The 23,327-nt window shown below is 39.3% G+C and overlaps 2 protein-coding genes across 2 annotated transcripts in view; one reads left to right on the top strand and one right to left on the bottom strand.

Moving 5' to 3' along the window:
* rad54l (RAD54 like) overlaps positions 1–4,762 on the top strand; it is a 39,788-nt gene extending 35,026 nt beyond the window's left edge. The window contains exons 18-19 of the mRNA XM_063064540.1: positions 1,346–1,509; positions 2,715–4,762. Coding sequence (XP_062920610.1) covers positions 1,346–1,509; positions 2,715–2,916 — 366 coding nt within the window. The 3' untranslated portion in view covers positions 2,917–4,762. The remainder of the gene's footprint in view (positions 1–1,345; positions 1,510–2,714) is intronic.
* Positions 4,763–4,923: 161 nt separating this feature from the next.
* Positions 4,924–23,127, bottom strand: lrrc41 (leucine rich repeat containing 41). The gene is made up of 10 exons (XM_063064539.1): positions 22,953–23,127; positions 21,923–22,009; positions 19,576–19,646; positions 14,430–16,107; positions 13,481–13,720; positions 12,358–12,522; positions 11,887–11,985; positions 8,641–8,760; positions 8,065–8,140; positions 4,924–5,544 (listed from the first exon to the last, which is right to left on the bottom strand). Exons 1-10 carry the CDS (start codon positions 23,059–23,061, stop codon positions 5,304–5,306), a joined length of 2,886 nt encoding a protein of 961 aa, XP_062920609.1. The 5' UTR covers positions 23,062–23,127; the 3' UTR covers positions 4,924–5,303.
* Positions 23,128–23,327: the final 200 nt, after the last annotated feature.

The raw sequence follows: 23,327 nt of genomic DNA, 5'->3' as shown, positions 1-23,327 counted from the left end.
TCAAACACCTTCATGGGCTTCCTTCCAGGGCTACTTTCTAGAAAATATCATTAAAACATGCCTTTTCATCTGTCTCTCTTGAAAAACTCCTGAAAATTCATGTTTCATTTTTGTCAAGTCTTTGCTATTCTATATTTGGCATCCAGTTTTTTTTTCTAATTACATTGCTTAAATGTATTGGGATTTCTCAGTGTTACATACAACACAAAAGAGCACAGTACAAGAACAAGCCCATCAGCCCATGAGGTATTTGCAGACCATGTTGACAAATGTATAATCCTATCTAACCACACCTGGTCTACAGCCATCCATTGTCTGCTTGTTTATGTACCTGTATAAATACCTCTTTAACATTGCTGTTGATTGTACTTCCATCACCTCCCATGGCAGCACATTCCATGCACCTGCCACTCTCTGTAACAAAAAATGTTGCACATCTCTCTTAGGCTTTCCTCCTCCGGTATTTTGCTTTTCCACCATGGGAGAAAGATTCCCACTATTCCCCCCTATGCCTCTCATAATTTTACACACTTCTGTTAGATTGCCTCTCAGTCTCTGATGCTCCAGAGAAAACAATTCAAGTTTACCCAATCTCCCCTTAATATGGGCTGCATCCCAGGGAACCTCTACTGTATCTTTTCTAAAGTCTCCACAGCCTTCTTGTAATGTGGCAACTAGAACTGCAACATGCCTTCCTGACTTTTATAATCAACAGCATATGCTGTCTTTATCTACTTGTGTTGCTACTTCCAGGGAGCTGTGAACATTCACCTTGGTGCTCCCTCACTACATTAATGACCACTAAGGTCCTGCCATTTACTGTATACCTTCCTCTTACAATTGACCTTCCAAAGACCAACACCTCACACTTGTCTAGATTAAAATTATGTAATCTAATCCTACATAAAATACCGTTGACATATTTAAAACAATGGTTGTGTTAATGAAATGGTTGAAGAATAAAATGTTATTTACGTGGAAGAGCCATGCATGATACTTCACTGAAGTGCTAATAATATTCTGAATAGAACTTTTGAGCAATGATTATCAGTGACATTACCTTAATAAGCCCCAAATTTTCTGTGCCCCCTGACAATACCTACTAGATCTGAGATGTTCTGATAACCTGTTGAGGTGGTTAGTCTAACAAAATCTGGGTAATGTTTGTCAGATATTGAACTATAAATCTCCTTAAGATCTTATCTATGAAAGACTTTAAAATTGAAAACTTTAAAGACATTATTGAAATAAAGTAACCCAAAAATAACTGTTTTCAATAGGTACATTTAATGTCAGAGAGATGTATACAATATACATCTTGAAATTCTGTTTTGTAATGTTTCAGACGGGGACAATCGAGGAGAAGATTTTCCAGCGTCAAACTCACAAGAAGGCACTGAGTAGCTGTGTAGTGGATGAGGAGCAAGATGTCGAACGACACTTTTCTCTTGGAGAGCTTAAGGAGCTCTTTACTCTAAACGAGAACACAGCAAGTGATACTCATGATAGGTAACAATTATATCTGTATAAATTTTACAGCTGTTTTTAAATCTTGCATCAGAGAATCATAGTAGTGTGGTGAGTCACTATAAAGGCAGGGTATGAAGTTATGCTGATATTATCATTAATGGTAGGTACAACCAACAAAAAGCAAAAATAAGTTTCTCACAGAAGGAAATGTTGGTTGTCTGTTGTTTCTGACAATGATGTAACCTGTGTGGAAGGAGTTTTATAGTGGAAAAAGCTGTTGCACTGGGGCAGTTCCTCTCTTGGCCTCAAAAACTCGTCACTTCTGGAGACTTCCTTGGCTGCAGTGGATAGCCATGATGCCTTCTGTGTCTCGATATGTCCTTCGCTCTCCGTGAAGCATTGTAGCACTGCCTTCATGGCCATTGGATCTTGTAGCAGACCTCATCTGCCCAGTCTGCCAGAAATGGCTTTGCATGCTGAGGTAGGCATATCCCAGTCTCCAAGGGTTTGGACGTTCCCGGCTATCCTGACCTGGTTTATTCTGCCTGTCGAAGCGGTGTACCGGAGTGTGGCCACTGTTGTATGCAAACAGTTGCTTGGAGCCACAGGTGAGAGCTGGGTAGCAGGTAGGGAACCAAAGGGCGGAGCACAACAAGCCTGCCACCGGAGGTGCTACCCCTCTCTGGAAACCCCATACACCCTAACAGCAGGAAATAGTTTGTACACTATGACTAATAGAACAAAATAAATAGTTTACATTGTGAGGAATGGCAAAGGATAGGGCTCATATCAGAAGTTTTGGTGCCTTTTTCCTGATGTGCTTGGGACCACACCATTGTTACCGCTGGGAAAACTTATCAAGCATTGCAACTACAAAGGAAATGCATTACAAATCCATTTTGTCTTTTAGCTTATTTCCTTTCCCTCCATGGGGAATATGTGAGACTAAAGTTTGGTTAATGCAAGTTGTGTACTTAATTGGGAGGTTTTCAATTTAAAGCTCATTCCACTTGTATGCTACATACTCAAATTTGAATATGTCAGAAATTGTCATAAGACACTGGTCAACTTAAAAATTAAAGTTAGCCAACAGTCAAGTCTAAGCTGATCTGACAGTTATTTCCTTCTAATTCAAACAATGTTCTTAATTTCCTTCTACAATAAACTGCAGTGGTTTGTGAATCTCTGTAGATTTGTCTTTATCTGAAGCTCACTGTGGTGTCATAATCTCTTCCCCGCTGCAGGCTGAAATGTCGTCGATGTGTGAATGGTCAGCAGGTGCGCCCCCCTCCCGAAAACTCAGATTGCACATCAGATGTTTCTCAGTGGAATCACTGTGAGAATAAACGTGGACTGCGGGATATGGTCCTCCATTCGGCCTGGGATGCTGCAGTCTCCTTTGTGTTTCATCACCACTCCCATGAGGAGCAACGTGGAGTTATCTGAGATACTCAGTGGTTGTAAAAATGAAGATTCATTAAAGGTGCCTAAAATGGATCAGTTGCCTTTCTGAAATCTTATTGCATTTTGGTGTACCAACAATGAAGGTTCTGAACTTTGAGAAATCTGCATGAGGATCAGCTGGCTGCATTACTCCTCTTTGATTTCATTTATCTGAATATGCTGCCTTTTCGTTGTCATCGTCGTTAGGTCGCATCTGGAATTTCCATTTGGTGGACTATTTCCCTCCACACCACTCATGTCATTTTGGGAAATCATGTTCGTGGCAGGTTACAGCAGTGGTTTGCCTTTGCCTTCTGCCGGGTGAGTTTAAAGAGATCACCACCTCTTGCAGTGGATGACCAGGACGTCTAAGTGCCTTGTCGTGCTCTTAGCGCTCCACCACGCCTGCTGGCCCGCCTTCTTGACCATTGGACTATTAATTGGTCTCCTTCGCTCAATCCGCCATGGCCAGACGACTTCACACGCTGGGACAGGCAAATCCCCTACATCACTGAGGGTCGAAGATCCGTTGGTTACCCTCACCTGGTTTGGCCCATCTGCCGAGATGGTTTACCGGGGTGTGGCTACTGCGCATGCTACAGCTACTTGGAGCCACAGGTGAGAGCTGAGTGTCAGGTGGGGATCAAAGGTGGACAAGCTGTCCTAAAAAAGGGCATGGCAGGCCCCCCACCAGAGGTGCTACCCCGCCCCATACACCCCTTTTACACATTGCAAAAGAAAAATTCATCACTGTCCTTAAGTGCTCTTGAATGCTGTATCATTTTCACATAGAACACTTCTGAAACATCTAGTCTGTTGTGGAATGCAAAGGTCTGCATAGTATATTATGTAACGACTTATTGTGATCTATTCTGTGAATAGGCAAAGGCTCATTCTAAGCTATATTTTGTTAAGAGCATTGGGGGAGTTGTAAGTTGTGGAGATGAATCAGTAATATGTAAGTGTTAATACAGTATTCACGTTCAAAGAATAGATTTAAAATTCATATGTATATAAAATACTTCTGTTATTATCTCTTAAGGTTTATATAATTTCAAGATTCCTGATGCTCATAGATCATTGAGCTATATTGTCAGCAATATATTTAAATATTGCTTTAAAGTAATAGCTCTCAGGTATGTTATAAGACTTGCTAATCATTGGGAACACTAGTATGAAGTGTTGCTGGAGATGCAATATTTTATCTTTGCTCTCTCTAAAACACCTGTGCATCTGCTCTCAGTTGAACTACTGCTAATAGCTCAATTAATGGCTAATTTGGGGAAGTCTGAGGTCCGGAGGTCTGAGCTCAATTAATTCTGCCCAGATCAACTGTTTGCACTTTTAAGTTATCAAAAGTACCAGCAGGATGGGAAAATTCTCCTTTAACCTGATCATTGTTCTCCATTAAATCCATGATGTGATTGTCTCTCTTATTTTTAAATGTACCTGTTGTATAGTACTGCACTTAATGTACTAAGCCAATAAAAATCATGGTTTCCTTTTGGTTTGAATGTAAATTGTGGCTGAAGCACACCAGTTTCCATTTAAAACTATGTATGTTCTGGTTAACCATAACATAAACATTTACCTTCCTCTCATGGGATGTTGGTAGCAGTGGCAAGGGCCATATTTAATGCACATTTCTAATTGACATTGATAGGGGTGGTATGTACCATCTTGAATGGCTTTGGTTGCCATGCTGTGCTAATGCCAGGTGGAAAGTGAGTTTTCAGCCAGTTTTTATTGCTGGTGATCCCCTGGATTAATATTGAACAAGGAAATGAAGATCAATGGGGAAATGCTACTATGAAAACATTAGCTGTTTCTGAAGTTAAAATGATTAACATGAAACAAAACTCATGTTAGAGATGTTTTGACTGCTGTAAAAAAGATTCCCTTGCCTTTTAAGTTGAGGGTCCTTGATGCCATAACTGGTCAAATGTTGCTATCAGCATTTACATTAGCTACAGCAATAAATAATACACAAGCTTAGCTTGTACTTAAAAGCTTTGTCCAATGAACTTTATTATAAAACTTTATTACAATACTTAATTACTTGGAATTGTATTATCTTCACAAAAGGAATTAATAGTGAAACCCAAGAACAAATTGGTACATGTCAAGGCATATCAAGCTGCCCTAAAACAAAATCTACTGCTAAAATTGCCTTTAGTACAAAGTACTGAGGATCTTAGGGTGGGGTTGAAAAGAGAGTCCCATTTCATTGTCTTTCTTGTCCAATGTACTTAAACTGAAACAGTACCTTTAGAATGGCTTGGATTTCAAGTCAATTCAAACAAAAGTACTTCTCAACTGCAAGTATGCAAATAGCTTTGCTCATAAAATAAAAAAAATCTATCTGAATAATAGTTGCTAAATTGCAATATCTACATTACACTGGAATGGTCAGCAAGTGCTTGTAATGGATCTGTAAGGGACTGTACTGTGATTACATGACATTTGTTCTTGAAGACTTTAAGTGCCTCTTGGGTAAGTGCAGGATCTCTGAAGAATAGATTCTCGCTTACATTCAGTTCCTTCAGCTTTAGGCTGCCAGGCATTTCTGATTCAGCTCTCATGAGGAATGATGCAAACTCAAATAGTCCATCTCCACGAATACAATTAGCACTTGGAAAAGAAAATTATAGACTGAGATTATGAAATCTGATTTATTAAAAATGTATCAATTTGATAAATACTGTTATATAATGCAATTGGTAAAATTATTAATTGCCTCATTTTTGCTTGTAATCTCCATCAACTGCACTGCAACCCTCTTGGAATATCTGCCTGTCATCTCTACTATATTTACAATAGGGATGTATTGAATTTCTTACAGGCATAAAGTGGATTAATTCCAAGACATACGAGGTGTACAAATCAATTACTTGATTTTCTTTCTTTACCAGCTCCCATGAAATGTCCTAGATCTATAATATTAGGTTTCTCTCTTCACAGATGCTGGTTGCAAGGTGATTTGTTTTGATAAATCTAATAAAGGTTGGATGTACATAATGAATGGTAGGGCCTTCGGGAGTACTGAGGATTACAGGGTCCTTGCTGTACAAGCCCATAGCCCCCTAAAGATAGCAGCACAGGTAGATAGTGAAGATATGTGTGACACTTCCCTTCAAATAAATAAAAAGCCCAACCATAGAAACTGCAAAAAAATAATGCAGGTCTAGAACAATTTGTTAGAGCTGGGAAAAAAGAAAGTACTAAACATAATCACCCTACCAGAGTTCTACATGTTTTTGTTCTACTTTCCCACCTTTTCTACTACCTTGTTTCCTCTTGCCCAATTCTGATCATGGATGTTGGACCTGAAATGATACCAGTTTCTCTTTCCATAGCTGTTGCCTAGTTTTTCTAGCATTATTTGTTTTAAATCATAAAATAAAAACAAGTTCTGCCTACAGTTGAAACTTTGTGACGTATACAAAATTGAGGGCATAGATTGAGTACATAGTAGGAAACTTTTCCAACAGCAGAGATGTCTATAACCAGAAGTTACAGTTTAGGGTAAACTGCAAGGTTTACAGACATCTGAGGAAGAATTTTTCCTCCCATATGTTGGTAGATTTCTAAATGTATGCTTGAGGGGATAGTGGAAGCAGTTACTCTCATAGCACTTTAAAAAAATATCTGGGTGAGTATTTGAATTGCTACGGCATAGAAGGCATCAGATTTAAGTGCTGATCAATAGGATTAATATACAAGGGCAAGCACATGGTGGGCTTTGTGCTGGATAACTGGCAAATTCAACAAAATTGGGTAAATAGTTTCTTACTCCAAAACTAGCAAAATTTTGTCTAGGAGATATTTTATCCTCAAGTCTAACCACTGGAATATCAAGAGAAGTGACAGAAATCTCCCTAAAAGATACAATATAACCAATTGAATGATACAAAATGTAGATTTGGTTGAATAAAAAATGTAAGGCCAGTAAGAAAGGCTTTTAAAGATAACATCCTATCTAAGGTGTCAACAGAACAGTTATCCTTTAATATCCAAATCTCTCACACTCACTGTGACACTAAACAGGTACTATTTATTTTTGATTACTTAAAGCAGACAGTTCCAAACAAAAAGGAAGTTTGAGAGTTGTTTGCCTAGATCTATATGGGCAGAGACAGGGTAGGGAGTCCAAAACTACTGTACAAGGCATAAGATTAGGATGAAACATAGAAAACCTACAGAACAATACAGGCCTTTTGGCCCACAATGCTGTGCCAAACATGCACTTTAGAAATTATCCAGGGTTACCCATAGCCCTCTGTTTTTCTAAGCTCTATGTACCTATCCAGGAGTTCCTATTGTATCCGCCTCCACCACAGTCGCTGTCAGCCCATTCCAAGCATTCACCACTCTCGGCATAAAAAACTTACTCCGACATCTCCTCTCTGCCAACTTCCAAGCACCTTAAAACTGTGGCCTCTCGTGTTAGCCATTTCAGCCCTGGGGGAAAGCCTCTGACTATCCACATGGTCAACGCCTTTCATCATCTTATACACGCCTATCAGGTCACCTCTCATCCTCTGTCACTCCAAGGAGAAAAGGCCAAGTTCACTCAACCTATTCTCATAAGGCATGCTCCCCAATCGAGGCAACATCCTTATAAATCTGCTCTGCACCCTTTCTATAGTTTCCACATCCTTCCATGAGAGGGTAAAGATTTAATAGGGACAACATTTTCGAAACAGAGGGTGCTGATTCTATGGATTAAGTTACCAGAGGAGATGGTGAAGGCAGATACAATAGTATAAATTAAGAAGCACTAGGAGGGTGAGGATTAGAGGAATATATGTTGAAATTGGGACTAGCTAGGGTGGCATCATAATCGTATGGACTGCTTGGGTTGAAAGTTCTGTTTCCAAGCTGTGTTGCTCTAATCTATAAGGGGAAATTCTGAACTGGTAATACACAAGATGTTAGCTTTAATTGATAATATAAAGCAAATTTTACTGCCAGTTTCTGTAATAGTGACCATTTGGGCAATCCAAGTAGAGGTTAAGAAAAATCCTAATTTTGAAATCTGAGCATGCTATTGCCAAATTCATGCCATTGCTGACCAGCTGGTTAAAAGCTCACCATCTCCTCAGTCAGAGAATACTGGTTCTGGAATGAACAAATTTAAAACATGATTACCTCACATTCAGACAGGAGATACAGGATAAAGAATCTTCAGTAAAAAGTTTTGCCAGCAACAGCAGACCTTTGTTTCCTAATTACAAAAAGCATAACATGTTATGTATTTTTGAATGGTTACAATATCAAATCACTTTTATCCTTTCTAAACAATAAAGTGCATGTTTTTACATCAACTTTTTGATACAAGATATGGCTGTGGACTCCAAATTGGAAAAATATGGAACATTAAGATTAAGACAATAATTTTCCCTGTGAAAAGCAAGCAAAGCTCATTTGCCTATCTTGGCAGTTAATAACTGCCACTATGTTAAATTATGTCACAATATTTAAACATATGTTTATAGGATCCTTGTACAGCAAAGCTTAATTAGCAGAATCAAAGCAATATATTTTATGAATTATTCTTAAAAATATGTTTAAAATATATAAACCACATTCCTACTGGCACAACCATGTACGCAGCACAACTAATGAGTGGATTTTTTTTTGTAAACAGGTGAAATTACAAATTTATAAAAGCAGAACTACACTAACAATTGTGTATTGACAATAAAAATAAAGGAATATACCAACCTAATCGATTTGCAGGCAAAGATAATACTCTAAGGAATTGGTTTTGCTTCAGTGCATTAACAATTTCAGACACTCTTTCCATGTGGTTTTCAAACAGCCGGCAATTTTCCAAAGTTAACCCTGTGAATATGAAGAGAAAATGTACGTTTAGGCTTAGCTTAAGGAGTCATATGCGTCTGTAATTCATGAAGTATTAATACATCAAGGAAAAGGTACATTAATATACTGTATACCTATCAAGGTATCACAAATACTTTACAGATTGAAATACACCCACTTTTTAAACAAAGGCTTATGTAAATTTGCAAACAAGAGGATGAGAGGTGAAATAACTAGTAATAAGATAAAGGAGTATTTACTTAGCTAGTGAAGGCTTGAATATAATTATTGGCCAGAAAATTACCCAATGTATTCTTCAATTAAAGACTTTAGTTAATCTTAAGGGACACACAATGCCTTGGTTTCAAGTTTCGTTTAAAATTCGAGAAAAGAAGAATTACCTCTGAGTTATCAGTTTTAACTGATCATATCTTTCAGCTTTCAGAAGGAAAACTTTTTTTAAATGTTCACAACAGGGTCAAGAGAAAGAAAATAACCAATGTGATGACAGATGTTACAGTAGTATTTATCATTCCACATTAGGATAATGCTACTACTAAAAACAGTGTACACTTATTACTGATACACACAGTGGCATGCAAAAGTTTGGGCACCCCTGGTCAAAATTTCTGTTACTGTGAATAGCTAAGCGAGTAAAAGATGACCTGATTTCCAAAAGGCATAAAATTAAAGATGACACATTTCTTTAATATTTTAAGCAGGATTACTTTTTTATTTCCATCTTTTACAGTTTCAAAATAACAGAAAAGGGCCCGAAGCAAAAGTTTGGGCACCCTGCATGGTCAGTAGTTAGTAACACCCCCTTTGGCAAGTATCACAGCTTGTAAACGCTTTCTGTAGCCAGCTAAGAGTCTTTCAATTCTTGTTTGGGGGATTTTCGCACATTCTTCCTTGCAAAAGGCTTCTAGTTCTGTGAGATTCTTGGGCCATCTTGCATGCCCTGCTCTTTTGAGGTCTGTCCACAGATTTTCCATGATGTTTAGGTCAGGGGACTGTGAGGGCCATGGCAAAACCTTCAGCTTGCGCCTCTTGAGGTAGTCCATTGTGGATTCTGAGGTGTGTTTAGGATCATTATTCTGTTGTAGAAGCCATTCTCTTTTCATATTCAGCTTTTTTTTTACAGAGGGGGTGATTGTAGGCCGTATCTCAGGTAATGATGAGTTTGAGTACAGAGAGGAAATTAAGAACCTGGTAGCATGGTGCGAAGACAACAACCTATCCCTCAACGTCAGCAAGACGAAGGAATTGGTTGTTGACTTCAGAAGGAGTAGCTGACCGCACGACCCAATTTACATCAGTGGTGTGCAAGTGGAACAGGTCAAAAGCTTTAAGTTCCTCGGGGTCAATATCACAAATGACCTGACTTGGTCCAACTAAGCACAGTTCACAGCCAAGAAGGCCCACCAACGCCTTTACTTCCTGAGAAAACTAAAGAAATTTGGCCTGTCCCCTAAAACCCTCACTAATTTTTATAGATGCACCGTAGAAAGCATTCTTCTAGGGTGCATCACAACCTGGTATGGAAGTTATCCTGTCCAAGACCGAAAGAAGCTGCAGAAGATCGTGAACACCGCACAGCACATCACACAAACCAATCTTCCGTCCTTGGAATCACTTTACACCGCACGCTGTCGGAGCAGTGCTGCCAGGATAATCAGACACGACCCACCCAGCCAACACACTTTTTGTTTCTCTCCCCTCCAGGAGAAGGCTCAGGAGCTTGAAGACTCATACGGTCAGATTTGGGAACAGCTTCTTTCCAACAGTGATAAGACTGCTGAACGGATCCTGACCCGGACCCAGCCGTACCCTCCAAATATCCGGACCTGCCTCTCGGTTTTTTTTTTTGCACTACCTTACTTCCCATTTTTCTATTTTCTATTTATGATTTATAATTTAAATTTTTAATATTTACTAATCTGTACTATTTTTAATATTTAATATTTGTAATCCAGGGAGCAGGAAGCACAGAATCAAATATCGCTATGATGATTGTACGTTCTAGTATCACTTGTTTGGCGACAATAAAGTATAAAAGTATAAAGTTTGCATTAAGAATTTGCTGGTATTTAATTGAATTCATTCTTCCCCCTACCAGTGAAATATTCCCTGTGTCACTGGCTGCAACGTAAGCCCAAAGCATGATCGATCGATTAACAGTTGGAGAAGTGTTCTTTTCCTGGAATTCTGCACCCCTTTTTTTCCCCAAACATACCCTTGTTCATTGCAGCCAAAAAGTTCTATATTAACTCCATCAGTCCACAGGACTTGTTTCCAAAATACATCAGGCTTGTTTAGATGTTCCTTTGCAAACTTCTGACGCTGAATTTTGTGGTGAGGACGCAGGAAAGGTTTTCTTCTGATGACTCTTCCATGAAGGTCATATTTGTGCAGGTGTCACTGCACAGTAGAACAGTGCACCACCACTCCAGAGTCTGCTAAATCTTCCTGAAGGTCTTTTGCATTCAAATGGGGGTTTTGATTTGCCTTTCTAGCAATCCAACAAGCAGTTCTCTCGGAAAGTTTTCTTGGTCTTCCAGACCTCAACTTGACCTCCACCGTTCCTGTTAACTGCCATTTCTTAATTACCTTACGAACTGAGGAAACGGCTACCTGAAAATGCTTTGCTATCTTCTTATAGCCTTCTCCTGCTTTGTGGGCATCATTTATTTTAATTTTCAGAGTGCTAGGCAGCTGCTGAGAGGAGCCCATGGCTGCTGATTTGAGGAGTCAGGGCTTTGAAATTTGCACCACCTGGCCATTCCTAACAATGACTGTGAACAAGCCATCGCCCTAACAAGCTAGTTAAGGTCTGAGACCTTGGTAAAAGTTACCTGAGAGCTCAAATCTCTTGGGGTGCCCAAACTTTTGCATGGTGCTCCTTTTTTCACTCTAAAATTGTACAAAACAAAAATAATACACTAATCTTGCTTAAAATGTTGAAAAAATGTTTCGTCTTTAACTTTATGACTTTTGGAGGTCAGTTCATCTTTTACTCGCTTAGCTATTCACAGTAACAGAAATTTTTACCAAGGGTGCCCAAGCCTTTGCAGGCTACTGTATATATTCTTCACTCACAAAAGCTATCCAAAATTTTTGTCCAGGAACGTCAGTACCACATCTCACCTTTGAAAGAAGCATTGCGCAACAGATCTAGAACTTCCTTAAAGCAAACAGCAAGGTTGACATCTTCTATGGTAATCCATTCTAACATAGGGAGAGAGACTAGGAGCAAAATTATCATTTCATTATGTTAAGGTGTTTCACAAACAAGGAAATATGGTGTGGACAGAGCTTCTCTTTTTGAACTCTCACCAATAATATGAGAATATTAAACATGAGAACCTAAAGTCATTAGAATTCCAAGTAACTGATCATACCAGGTCGAAGTAAGAAATTAACAAACTATGTGTTAAAGTGTTTCATTGTCAATATATTATTACAGGGTGCATGAGACGGATCGCTTTAGTGCATTTTTACTTCCTGGGTGACATACAGAAAATTTGTGATTATGGTTATGACAAGTTAAATTTCATAGGGAGACATACATTATATGAAAATTACTTTTGACAAACATCAGAGTACATTACCACGCACATGTAGTTGCATGTAGCAATTTGCCAAGTTGCTCAGGTGGACTGAACGATGCCTTGTGCAGATTCAGACGTTTGAGGAATTTCAGTTCTTTTAAAACAGTGAGCAGCATGTCAACTTGTAGAGGCACATTTGTGCAACTCAGACTCAAATCCTTCAGGCAACTACCTGCAAAAACAAATCAAGATTTAGAAAAGACTTTAAAAGAAAACATCCAAATCAATATATCTTTACAGCTAGAAGTTATAAAGCAATTTTATAATACCCAAGTCTGCTAACCAGGAATAGTTAACCAAAGTTCTATCACCACTTTACTTCCACAGAAGCCAAACACTGACACACACCAATAACCACCCGGAATCAATGCTTTGCACCCAGCTATTATTCCAAATTCTTCCCGCTAACTTTAAAAAAAAAATCAAGATCGGGATCAGGAATGATCACCTAGTCCCAAGCCTGCTCCACCATTCAATGGCTGATCTGACTACAACCTGAACTCTGCATTCTCACTTACCTAAAATAACACATTCCCCTCTTTGCTCATCATGAATCTATTGACCTAATCTTAACAATGTATAAAATTTACTTTCTACTATCCTTTGCTAAAGAAACTTTCAAAGACTCATGACACTGAACAAAAAAACATTGCTTCACCTGTTTTAAACCTTTAGAAGAAACAATGACTCTTTTTCCATGTTCTCCCATCAGAGGAAACTCCTCTCTGCATTCATCATTAGAATAAATGCCATTTAGGATTTTGTATTTTTCAACCAAGCTGCCTTTCAATCTTCTAAACTCCAATGAATACAAGCTAAGCCTTATCATCTTTTCCTTGTAAGACAACCTGTCCATTTTAGAGCTGACAGTCTTTGTCTTCACCCAAAAAAGAGCCTCCTTTCCCTCTTCCTGTAATTGATTATAACTGAATTATACCTCCAAAGTTTTCTAACTGAGTTGAAAGACTGAGTTTCAGTTTACATTCCAATCTTACACTGCTGTTATCGAACAGCTTTCTTGACAATCTTCTGAATCCTAAATACAATTTCACAATCACAATGATCAAACCTTTCTCCCAATCATCCTGAAGGTAATGTGAAGTAAATCAATACAACTGAAAATTACCCACCTGCTATTTCTGGAGTATCGATCAATAGCTGGTTTTCTAATGACTCATTTCGAATTTCTAACAGGAATCTCAAATGGAATGTTTGAAGATGAGGGAAGATGCCAATTATAATTTTCAATAGTTTTACCAGGGGGAGGTGTAGAATATCATCTTTTAATACAAGAGTGGAAAGACAACTGCTGTGGCAACAGGAGAGAACATAGAGTCCTTTGAGGATCAGAAAAATGGCAGGACCCAGGCCTAAAAGCAAGAGAAATAACTAAGTGACAAATGGATCTTTTTAAAACCTTATAGCATGTATCTAAACACTATTTTATTGCTAATTTTTGTGAAATATTTTGGCTAAATCAACACCAGCTTACCATCAGGTTATAAGGTTGATTGAGGCTTAGTTACAAAAGAATCACTTGACCTAATTGAAACTTGGGAATGGTTAGACACAGAAAATGCATTGATAACTTTTCCTCAAAAACTCACTGGCCTTACTAAAACAGCAAAATTACTTAATGGGATTAGACAAAAATAACTAATGCTGGATTCTTTATATCCAGAGAAAACTGAAAAATAGTCATGGCAATGTTCACACACTAATTTGACAGCATTTATCATAAATTGACAAAATGGTAAGATAATTCCAAGAGAATTGTAAATTGTAAATCTGGTAGAAAAGATTTAGTGGTGTTCAAAACTTGAACTAGATTCCTATTCTTTTTTTTCCTGTTTTAATGCAAGTGTTGGGGAGAAGTTACAAAATAACCTTTTACAGTGGCATGATTATTGGTTGTGCTTATAAACCAAATACAAAACTTCACCTATTTGGTCACACACATAATGCAGCTAAATAAAAATACTTAATCATGTTTGAGTTTTCTGCTGAAGCTCAGAATGAACTATAGTTGCAAATTATGTAAGAGCTTTTATTTCTTCTTTACAAACGTCCCAGACTAACCATTATATTCCAAAACCAGTTTCTGGAGGGAAACCCATGAACTGAGCAACCTGGATAGCATCACAGCAGAACCGTAGGACAATGAGACCGACGTAATTTCCAACGCCGACACACTCCTCACATACAGCTCAGGAGAAGGAGGAAGTGTTTCATTGGCTTGCTCTTCCCCGGTAAAACCAAGATCACTCTGTTCCATCAGGCTGTCACTGTCTTCATCAGTGTCTGATGTGTTTTGTGCAGAGTTAGCTTTATTTTTACCTAACATAAATATATAGTCATAGATGTCTCCTTGTTTCTCAAACTCTTCAGATAACCTTTGATTTGTCTTTGGTTTTTCTGCTGACTTAAAGTTACATACATCTGTGAGTCGTAGCTTTTTATTTGTATAACATGGAGACAAATGTTCTGAGGGAAGAGTGCTTTGATGGAAAACATACAATTCATCTGAAGTTCCATTGCATGCATTTGTTCCAAATTCTCCAAAGCTCTTACTTGGAGAATGTGGCTCTTCTGAAGAAGAATCTTCTCGTACAATTACAGAGTTGCATTTTTGAAAGACATTTGCATATTTACAACACACTAACTTTTCTAAAGTCCGAGTGACAGTACCGTAAGTCTTTGGTTCTTTATATGTCCTTCTTTCAGCTTCATGGAAACAGCTTGCACTCTCTTCAGGAGCACTATGATGTGGTTCAGAATACTCAGTTTCTTCCATAACTCTATGATATGTAGGATACAACTGCCCTTTAATAATCTGTTGCCCACTGCCACAATTGCTTTCACAAGTCTTGTTGGAATGACATGTGGGATCATACAGACCATGTGGTACAGAACAGTGTGCTCCTGCCAATGTTCTGCCATTACCTTCTGAAAAAAGCTTTACATCTGAAACAATACTGTGTGCATCATGATTCCTCAATGGACCATACATCCTGAGACAGGACTTGCATTTTTTAGGATGAGTCTTGCATGTATTATAACTGCTAGACTCATCTGCCATCCCAACATCTCCATGTGTTATTTCTTTGTAGGTTACATGATGTGAACTTGGAGAAATCAGATCATCAGAAATAATATTGATAGCTGCAGACATGACTTTCTTTGCTCCACTGTCGTCAGTAGTACCAAATCTCCTGTCAGATAAAGCAGTCTTTCCAGCTTCCTGCTGGTAAAAATCCAATGTATTTCCCTGATCTGTTGGATACTTTGCTTTAATGTTCGTCTTTAGCCTATCCTCATCACAACAATCAACACACTGATGTTCTCTCTTTCCTGCATGCCACAGTCCTGCACTTGTCTTCAGTAGGAGGGCCAATAATTCAGGATGGGGTTCATTCCAGTGTGACAATGCCAGCTCCTTCACAATTCCATGGTGAATGAGACTATGAAGCAAAGTTAACAGTGAATGTTGCAACATTTGATCCGCAGAACGTAGATGTTGAAACACCAGTTTGTGCACTGTACATGCCAAACGCCTACAAATGCTTGGATTATCAGCAAGTTCTTTCACTCCTTGCAGCTTGTTGCGTATGACCAGCTTGCTAACGTGTCGGGAAGCAAGAGTTAATGCCGATGAACGAGAATTATATAATCGCCTGTCACTCGAAGTATCCAATGTTCCCCACAAAACACCATGAAAGAATGTTTGCAAGAATTTTTGCCTCCAATTAACAGGTTCCTGTAGTAATGAAGGAAAGACAGGTCAATACACAGGAGCAATAGGTCACCATGACATTTCTAGAAACATCTCGAACATTCTTAAGAATCACTTTTAATATTATTTTCTCTACTCTTAACTAGGAACTTATGTTTCACAATTTTTTTATTGAGCATATTGTTTATTTATCAGTCTTCATTTACAGTTTTTCATAAATACTATTTTTTTTAATTGTCCTGTAAATGGCTTTGAGAAAATGAATCTCAAGGTAGTAAATGGTACCATATACATACGACGATAATAAATAACTCTGACTTTGTTAGTGCCCTTAGTAATACCACAGAAAAATGCACCGTTTATCATGCGGGAGAATAAACTTTTAATCCACCAAGTGTAACTAATAATCCAGTTTTTTTTAAATATATACTGCAAGAAAACAGATCGAGTCAGCTAACATTTGAAGCAATATTACAGTAAATGAACACAGGAGCAAAATATTACAGGAAAACCATACTGCTTCACATTAGTGCTTGCCAACTACTTAATCATGATATTTGCCAAAGGAAGCTCAGTTGATGTTAAATAAGTCAGAAATGCATATATTTCAAATAAATTCAAAAGGCGTCAAATTTGAACCAAAAGAATATTTTTTATATGTTCCCCAAACATGAGGAAATCTGCAGATGCTGGAATTTCAAGCAACACACATAAAAATTGCTGGTGAACATAGCAGGCCAGGCAGGAAGATGTACAGTCGACGTTTCGGGCTGAGACCCTTCGTCAGGACTAACTGAAGGAAGAGCTAGTAAGAGATTTGAAAGTGGGAGGGGGAAGGGGAGATCCGAAATGATAGGAGAAGACAGGAGGGGGAGGGATGGAGCCAAGAGCTGGACAGTTGATTGGCAAAAGGGATATGAGAGGATCATAGGACAGCAGGCCTAGGGAGAAAGAAAAGGTGGGGGCGGGGAAAACCAGAGGATGGGCAAGGAGTATAAGTGAGAGGGACAGAGGGACAAAAAGGAGAGAGAGGGAAAAAATTAATAATAATAATAAATAAATAACGGATGGGGTACAAAGGAGAGGTGGGGCATTAACAGAAGTTAGGGAAGTCAATGTTCATGCCATCAGGTTGGAGGCTACCCAGACGGAATATAAGGTGTTGTCCCTCCAACCTGAGTGTGGCTTCATCTTGACAGTAGAGGCGGCCGTGGATAGACATATCAGAAAGGGAATGGGACGTGGAATTAAAATGTGTGGCCACTGGGAGATTCTGCTTTCTCTGGCGGACAGAAAGTAGTGTTCAGCGAAACGGTCTCCCAGCCTGCGTCGGGTCTTGCCAATATATAGAAGCCCACACCGGGAGCACCGGACACAGTATATCACCCCAGCTGACTCACGGGTGAAGTGTCGTCTCACCTGGAAGGACTGTCTGGGGCCTTGAATGGTGGTGAGGGAGGAAGTGTAAGGGCATGTGTAGCCCTTTTTCCGCTTACAAGGATAAGTGCCGGGAGGGAGATCGGTGGGAAGGGATGGGGGGACGAATGGACAAGGGAGTCGCATGGGGAGTGATCCGTGCGGAAAGTGGGGGGGCGGGGGGAGGGAAAGATGTGCTTAGTGGTGGGATCTCGTTGGAGGTGGCAGAAGTTACAGAGAACTATATTTTGGACCCGGAGGCTGGTGGGGTGGAAGGTGAGGACAAGGGGAACCCTATTCCTAGTGGGGTGGGGGGGAAGATGGGGTGAGAGCAAATGTGCGTGAAATGGGAGAGATGCATTTGAGAGCAGAGTTGACGGTGGATGAAGGGAAGTCCCTTTCTTTAAAAAAGGAGGACATCTCCTTCGTCCTGAAATGAAAAGCCTCATCCTGAGAGCAGATGCAGCAGAGACGGAGGAATTGCGAGAAGGGGATGGCATTTTTGCAAGAGACAGGGTGAGGAGGAATAGTCCAGGTAACTGTGAGAGTCCGTAGGCTTATAGTAGGCATCAGTAGATAAGCTGTCTCCAGAGATAGAGACAGAAAGATCAAGAAAGGGGAGGGAGGTGTCAGAAATGGACCAGGTAAATTTGAGGGCAGGATAAAAGTTAATGAAGTCAACAAGCTCAGCATGCATGCAGGAAGCAGCGCCAATGCAGTCGTCGATGTAGCGAAGGAAAAGTGGGGGACAGATACCAGTATTGGCTTGGAACATGGATTGTTCCACAAAGCCAACAAAAAGGCAGGCATAGCTGGGACCCATACGGGTGCCTGTGGCTACACCTTTAGTTTGGAGGAAGTGGGAGGAGCCAAAGGAGAAATTATTAAGAGTAAGGACTAATTCCGCTAGACAGACTTGGTAGAGGGGAACTGATTAGGTCTGGAATCCAAAAAGAAGCGGAAAGCTTTGAGAGCTTCCTGGTGGGGGATGGAAGTATATAGGGACTGGACATCCATGGTGAAAACAAAGCGGTGGGAGCCAGATCCTCTCACATCCCTTTTGCCAATCAACTTTCCGGCTCTTGGCTCCAACCCGCGCCCTCCTGCCTTCTCCTATCATTTCAGATCTCCCCCTCCCCCTCCCCCTCCCCCTCCCACTTTCAAATCTCTTACTATCTCTTCTTTCAGTTAGTCCTGACCAAGGGTCTCGGCCCGAAACGTCAACTGTACCTCTTCCTATAGATGCTGCCCGGCCTGCTGCGTTCACCAGCAATTTTTATGTGTGTTGCTTTTTTATGTTCCTACTTGGAATCAGCAGATTAGTGTACATTTGTCATTACATACCCAGGTGAAGACCCAAGTAAAAGTTGTTCATTTTTGTTTAATACTGAAAGCTACCATTTCAGGTAACTTCCTTGCTGTCTATATCAGTGTCCAGCGTGCTTGAGTTCTTTTCAAGCTTTTTTCCACCTGTATGCATAGAGAACATGCCCAGTGTGACCTGCTGGGCATGTCCAGCTCCAAATTCCTTGGTCTGTTTTCACTCTTTAACTTCTGCCATTCGCTCATGGATCATATACACTTCATTGATCAAATACATTGTTTGTAGCTTTTTCCACCATGGTCACTCCTGCTTTACTCTATCACAGACATTTCCCTAAACTCCACCCACCCTGCAGTTTAATAAGTCCCCTTTGTCTCTTTCTCAATTATGACGGGAGATCTTCAATCAGAAGTGTTACCCGTTTCTCTCTCTACAAGCGTGACCTGACCTGCTTAGTATATCCAGCACTTTTTGTTTTTTTTTTAAAAAGTATTTCAAGCTTCTATACATTCTAGTGAATTTAATTCAATAACAGATTGAATGCAAATTAAAACTATGCTATGGCTTTTCATTGATAGCAATAAATTGTGTTGCAGTTTATGTTTCCACAAAATTGGCAAATATAATAACTATGATTCTAATTATTGGTTGTATTGAATTCCCTAATTTTTGCTTCAAATATTTATTAAAAATCGTAAAGAATTGTAAAAATTGCATAAAAACATTGACAGGGCCAGGGTGGATCAACTTACTATTTTAGCTTTAGGATTTGTTCCTATCACATCCTTCCAAATCTGAAGCCAAAAAGCCTGAGTAGAAATACCTAGAAAATATAAAAAGTAGACAAATTGAGATATTAATATTGAAAGCTGGAATGCAGCAGTAAGTCCATTTGAGGGGGCTAGATTGCAGCAAAGTACCAGAACACCAAAAGAAAGGGAAAGAGAAGAAAACAAATAAGCAGGGCATCAAAATTTATCAGAAGTAACCACCTGGCTCCATGGTGCGTGTGGGTGACCCACATGTTATGGAGCAGTTGCATTTTCAGAAAACAGGCTTAATCATAATTTTCTGTAACACAAAGCTGCTATATCAGCGCATGCATCAAGAAACACGTGTTGAAAAGAAATTAATTTTATTTTGGTTTATTCAATCATCAGGCTATTGAACAAAAGAGGACAACTATACTCATCTACTTCTGGTGTTCCCGCAACCAATGACGTTGCTTCAAACACTTTATCTTGTTATTTTATGCTCTCGTTATTTATTGCTATTTATTTATATATTTGCATTTGCAAAATTTGTTGCCTGCTATGTTCTTGCTCTTCCATAGATTCTGTTTATAGTTACTGTTCCAGAGATTTGCTAAATGTGCCTCTGGAAAAAGAATCTCAGGGGTGTATGTGGTGATATGCACGTACTCTGGTAATAAATTTTACTTTGAACTTTGACATTTTTCCACAATAATTCCATGAAAGCAAACTTCATTCTATATCTCAAATTTCTGCATTGTGATTTGTGAATTCTGCAATATCTGGGTGGGGGGGGGCAGGGGTCACCTGTATATATATTTATCCCTTGAGGTATGGGCCATCTTATGAGAAGTAGACAGTTTAGCAATGAAGAAAGACTGAATAGGTTTGGCTCTAATAAAATTGTTTTCAAGATACGAACTGCCTTTTCTGAACTTGTGGAGATGGGATAAACATGCGTTAGCTTCAATCTGTCAGAATAAAGGTGGCATTCTGCTCACAAACTTCTATGTAATGACTATTATGCTGATTTCACAAGATTTTTACTCAAGAATGCAAACAAAACACCATTCTGCATTCACATTATGAGCCAATAATATACAAGAAAAATCAGTTATTTATTTCATGACTATGACAAAGGAAAAATAAACTGCAAAACAACGGACAATTCCCAGCTCCTCTTCAAACCATACCTGCAAGGTTTGAACCATAGGGAGGTGGGATCGCATCTCATCTAATAGTAGTCAACTAAATATTTACCATGAATATTCAGGAAAAGGCCTGAAACACAAATATAAGTGCTAACATATTTTGTCTCTCAACACTCCCTTATTCTTATATTAACCTTCTAATCTTCTGATCTTCATAAAACTCTGGTTAGGTCATGTCTGAAGTTGTGCATTCAGCTTTCTGGTCTCTCCATAATAGGAAGGATGCAAAGGTTTTGCAGGAGGTGCAAAAGAGCTTTACCAGGATGCTGCCTGGATTAGAGGGAACATGCCATGAAGAGAAGTTTGCCAAACCTGGGTTGTTTTCTTTGGAGCAGAAGAAGATGAGGGGAGACCTGAAAAAAGTTTATAGGATTATGAAAGGCATAGATAGACAGCCGGTTTCTTTCTTCCCAGGGTCAAAATGTCTAATACTAGAGGGTGTGCATTTGAGATAAGTTCAAAGGAGATAGGCAGAGCAAGTTCTATTTAAACAGAGAGGCGAGTGCCTGGAATGCACTGCCAGCAGTGGTAGCGGCAGCAATTATGGTAGAAGCATTCAAGGAGGTGTCAGATAGGCATGTGAATGTGTAGAAAATGGAGGGACATGGAGGCTGCAAACACAAGAAAATCTGCAGATACTAGAAATCCAAGCAACACACACAAGATGCTGGAGGAAATCGGCAGGCCAGGCAGCATCTATGGAAAAAAGCAAACAGTTGACATTTTGCGCCAAGACCCTTAATCAGGATTGGTTAGCCTACCCATGCCGAACAAGATGTCAACATACGCTCGTTCCACTTGCTTGATTTTGGCCCATATCTGTCTAAACTTTACTATCCATATACCAGTCCAAATATAATTTAAATATTGTAATTGTAGCTAATGTTATCATATCCTCTGGTAGTTCATGCCATATACCCAGTACCAACTGTACAAATAGCTTGCCTTCCAAATCCCACTTAAATCTTTCCTTGCTCACCTTAAACCTAAGCTTTTTAATCTTGGACACCACTACCCTGCAAAAAGGTTGCATTATCTCCCCTTAACATAAAGTATACCCCAATTTGACAATTCAATTATCAATATTTTAATTTTTTTCAAAGGATGGTTTAAAGCACTCAGAACTTTAACCTTACCTTTGTTTACCGCAATCTCTTCAATCCTCTCCAGGTCGTAAATGTTAAAAAAATGCAGTAGCTCCTGCAAAACTGCTGTTGGCAAATCTACACGGGAAAGATAGGATTGAAAAAAGGATTATAGATCTATTAAGCAATCAGCTGCATCCAGATCCCTCTTACATGTCCTTGCCATTACTGCTCCAGTCTTCCACATTAAGGTTAGTTTATTGTTATATGCACCAAGGTGCAATAAAATTCCTTGCTTGTATGAGGCTCACAGCATAAACAGTACACATGGTGATAGTAAACACAACAATAAATAGTGACGAGCACAAATCAACAGATTGTTGCAAAGTACAACAGAATGATGCCAAGGACTATTCTTGGCTTCCTTGTGTTTCTCATTTTCATGGTTCACCTCAGCATCATCCAAAGTCTCCATATATGCGGCCATCATCCACCTCTCTTATTGCCATCTTTAGTAAACCTTTCACTTTCTTTACGAGTTGTCAGAATTGTCCAATACCAGCAATGAAACAGCAGAAACTTTTTTCAACTAATACCTCGTAATACAAAAGCTATTGCTTTCTATCCCTACCATAAATCTACTCCTTAATTACCGGCTTTATTCTTTCGCCAACAGGCCCAACCTCAAAACCACATATTGCTCCAAAAGCTCCAAAATGAATATTCACTGAGTGCATCTCTCTATCACATGACTCCAGCTGTCTCAGTTCAACTACTACTGAATATCCCAGTCAAATATGTATCATAACAATCTTGCCTGAGTTTTCTAAGACATGACATCTAAGCTGTTGTTCCTAAAAAAAAGGTCTACTTAAATCCACCCCGACAATAGAAGACAGTCATCCTCCGTGGCCGAGTACCAATAAACAAATCGTAATGCAAGATTTGTTTTTGCTGTCGTGGCTTGGACCTGAATGTTCTTCGGACCAAAGAACAGATTAATGAAGTTCACCTGCATCTTGTACAAAGAAGCAGGTATTCAGAAGCGGTGTTGCAGCAATTATAGCATCATGTCTCTTACCACACATCGCCGGCTCCAGCCTGGTCACGTTCTCACTAATATTCCTGGCACAGAGCGTGAATAAGGTGGGCACATCGCAGCTCATTTCGCCGCAACTTCTCGACCCCATTACCCGCCCGTGAGACAAACACACCGCTGCCTCGCCGCCACCTTGAGGCGGTCAATATTAGGCCGACCTTCCTTGACTTGTCGATTACGTCCGACATTCAATTAATTCCGCCACTTCGACACGCTAGAAATTCATGAAAGTGATGGTAACTAAATACAGTCCTGGTTGAAAATAACTTATATCATTAAGTATATTTAAGATAACAAAATAATTCCAAATATATATTTATTCTCAGCTTATTTTATAATTTAGAGTTTGGGCTCGGA

This window comes from Mobula hypostoma, chromosome 12 (genome assembly GCF_963921235.1).
Source record: "Mobula hypostoma chromosome 12, sMobHyp1.1, whole genome shotgun sequence".
NCBI classification, from domain to species: Eukaryota; Metazoa; Chordata; class Chondrichthyes; order Myliobatiformes; family Myliobatidae; genus Mobula; species Mobula hypostoma.
Note: the sequence above shows the minus strand (reverse complement) of the source record. Positions and strands in the feature narration are given on the sequence as shown.

Excerpts from the sequence above, each read along its gene's own strand:
- lrrc41 (XM_063064539.1), bottom strand. The coding sequence starts at position 23,061 with ATGGGGTCGAGAAGTTGCGGCGAAATGAGCTGCGATGTGCCCACCTTA. Across the intron at positions 16,108-19,575 it reads CAAATCCTAAAGCTAAAATA|GAACCTGTTAATTGGAGGCA; the intron begins GTAAGTTGATCC and ends TCATTACTACAG. Across the intron at positions 11,986-12,357 it reads ATTGCTACATGCAACTACAT|TCTCTCTCCCTATGTTAGAA; the intron begins GTGCGTGGTAAT and ends TTTTGCTCCTAG.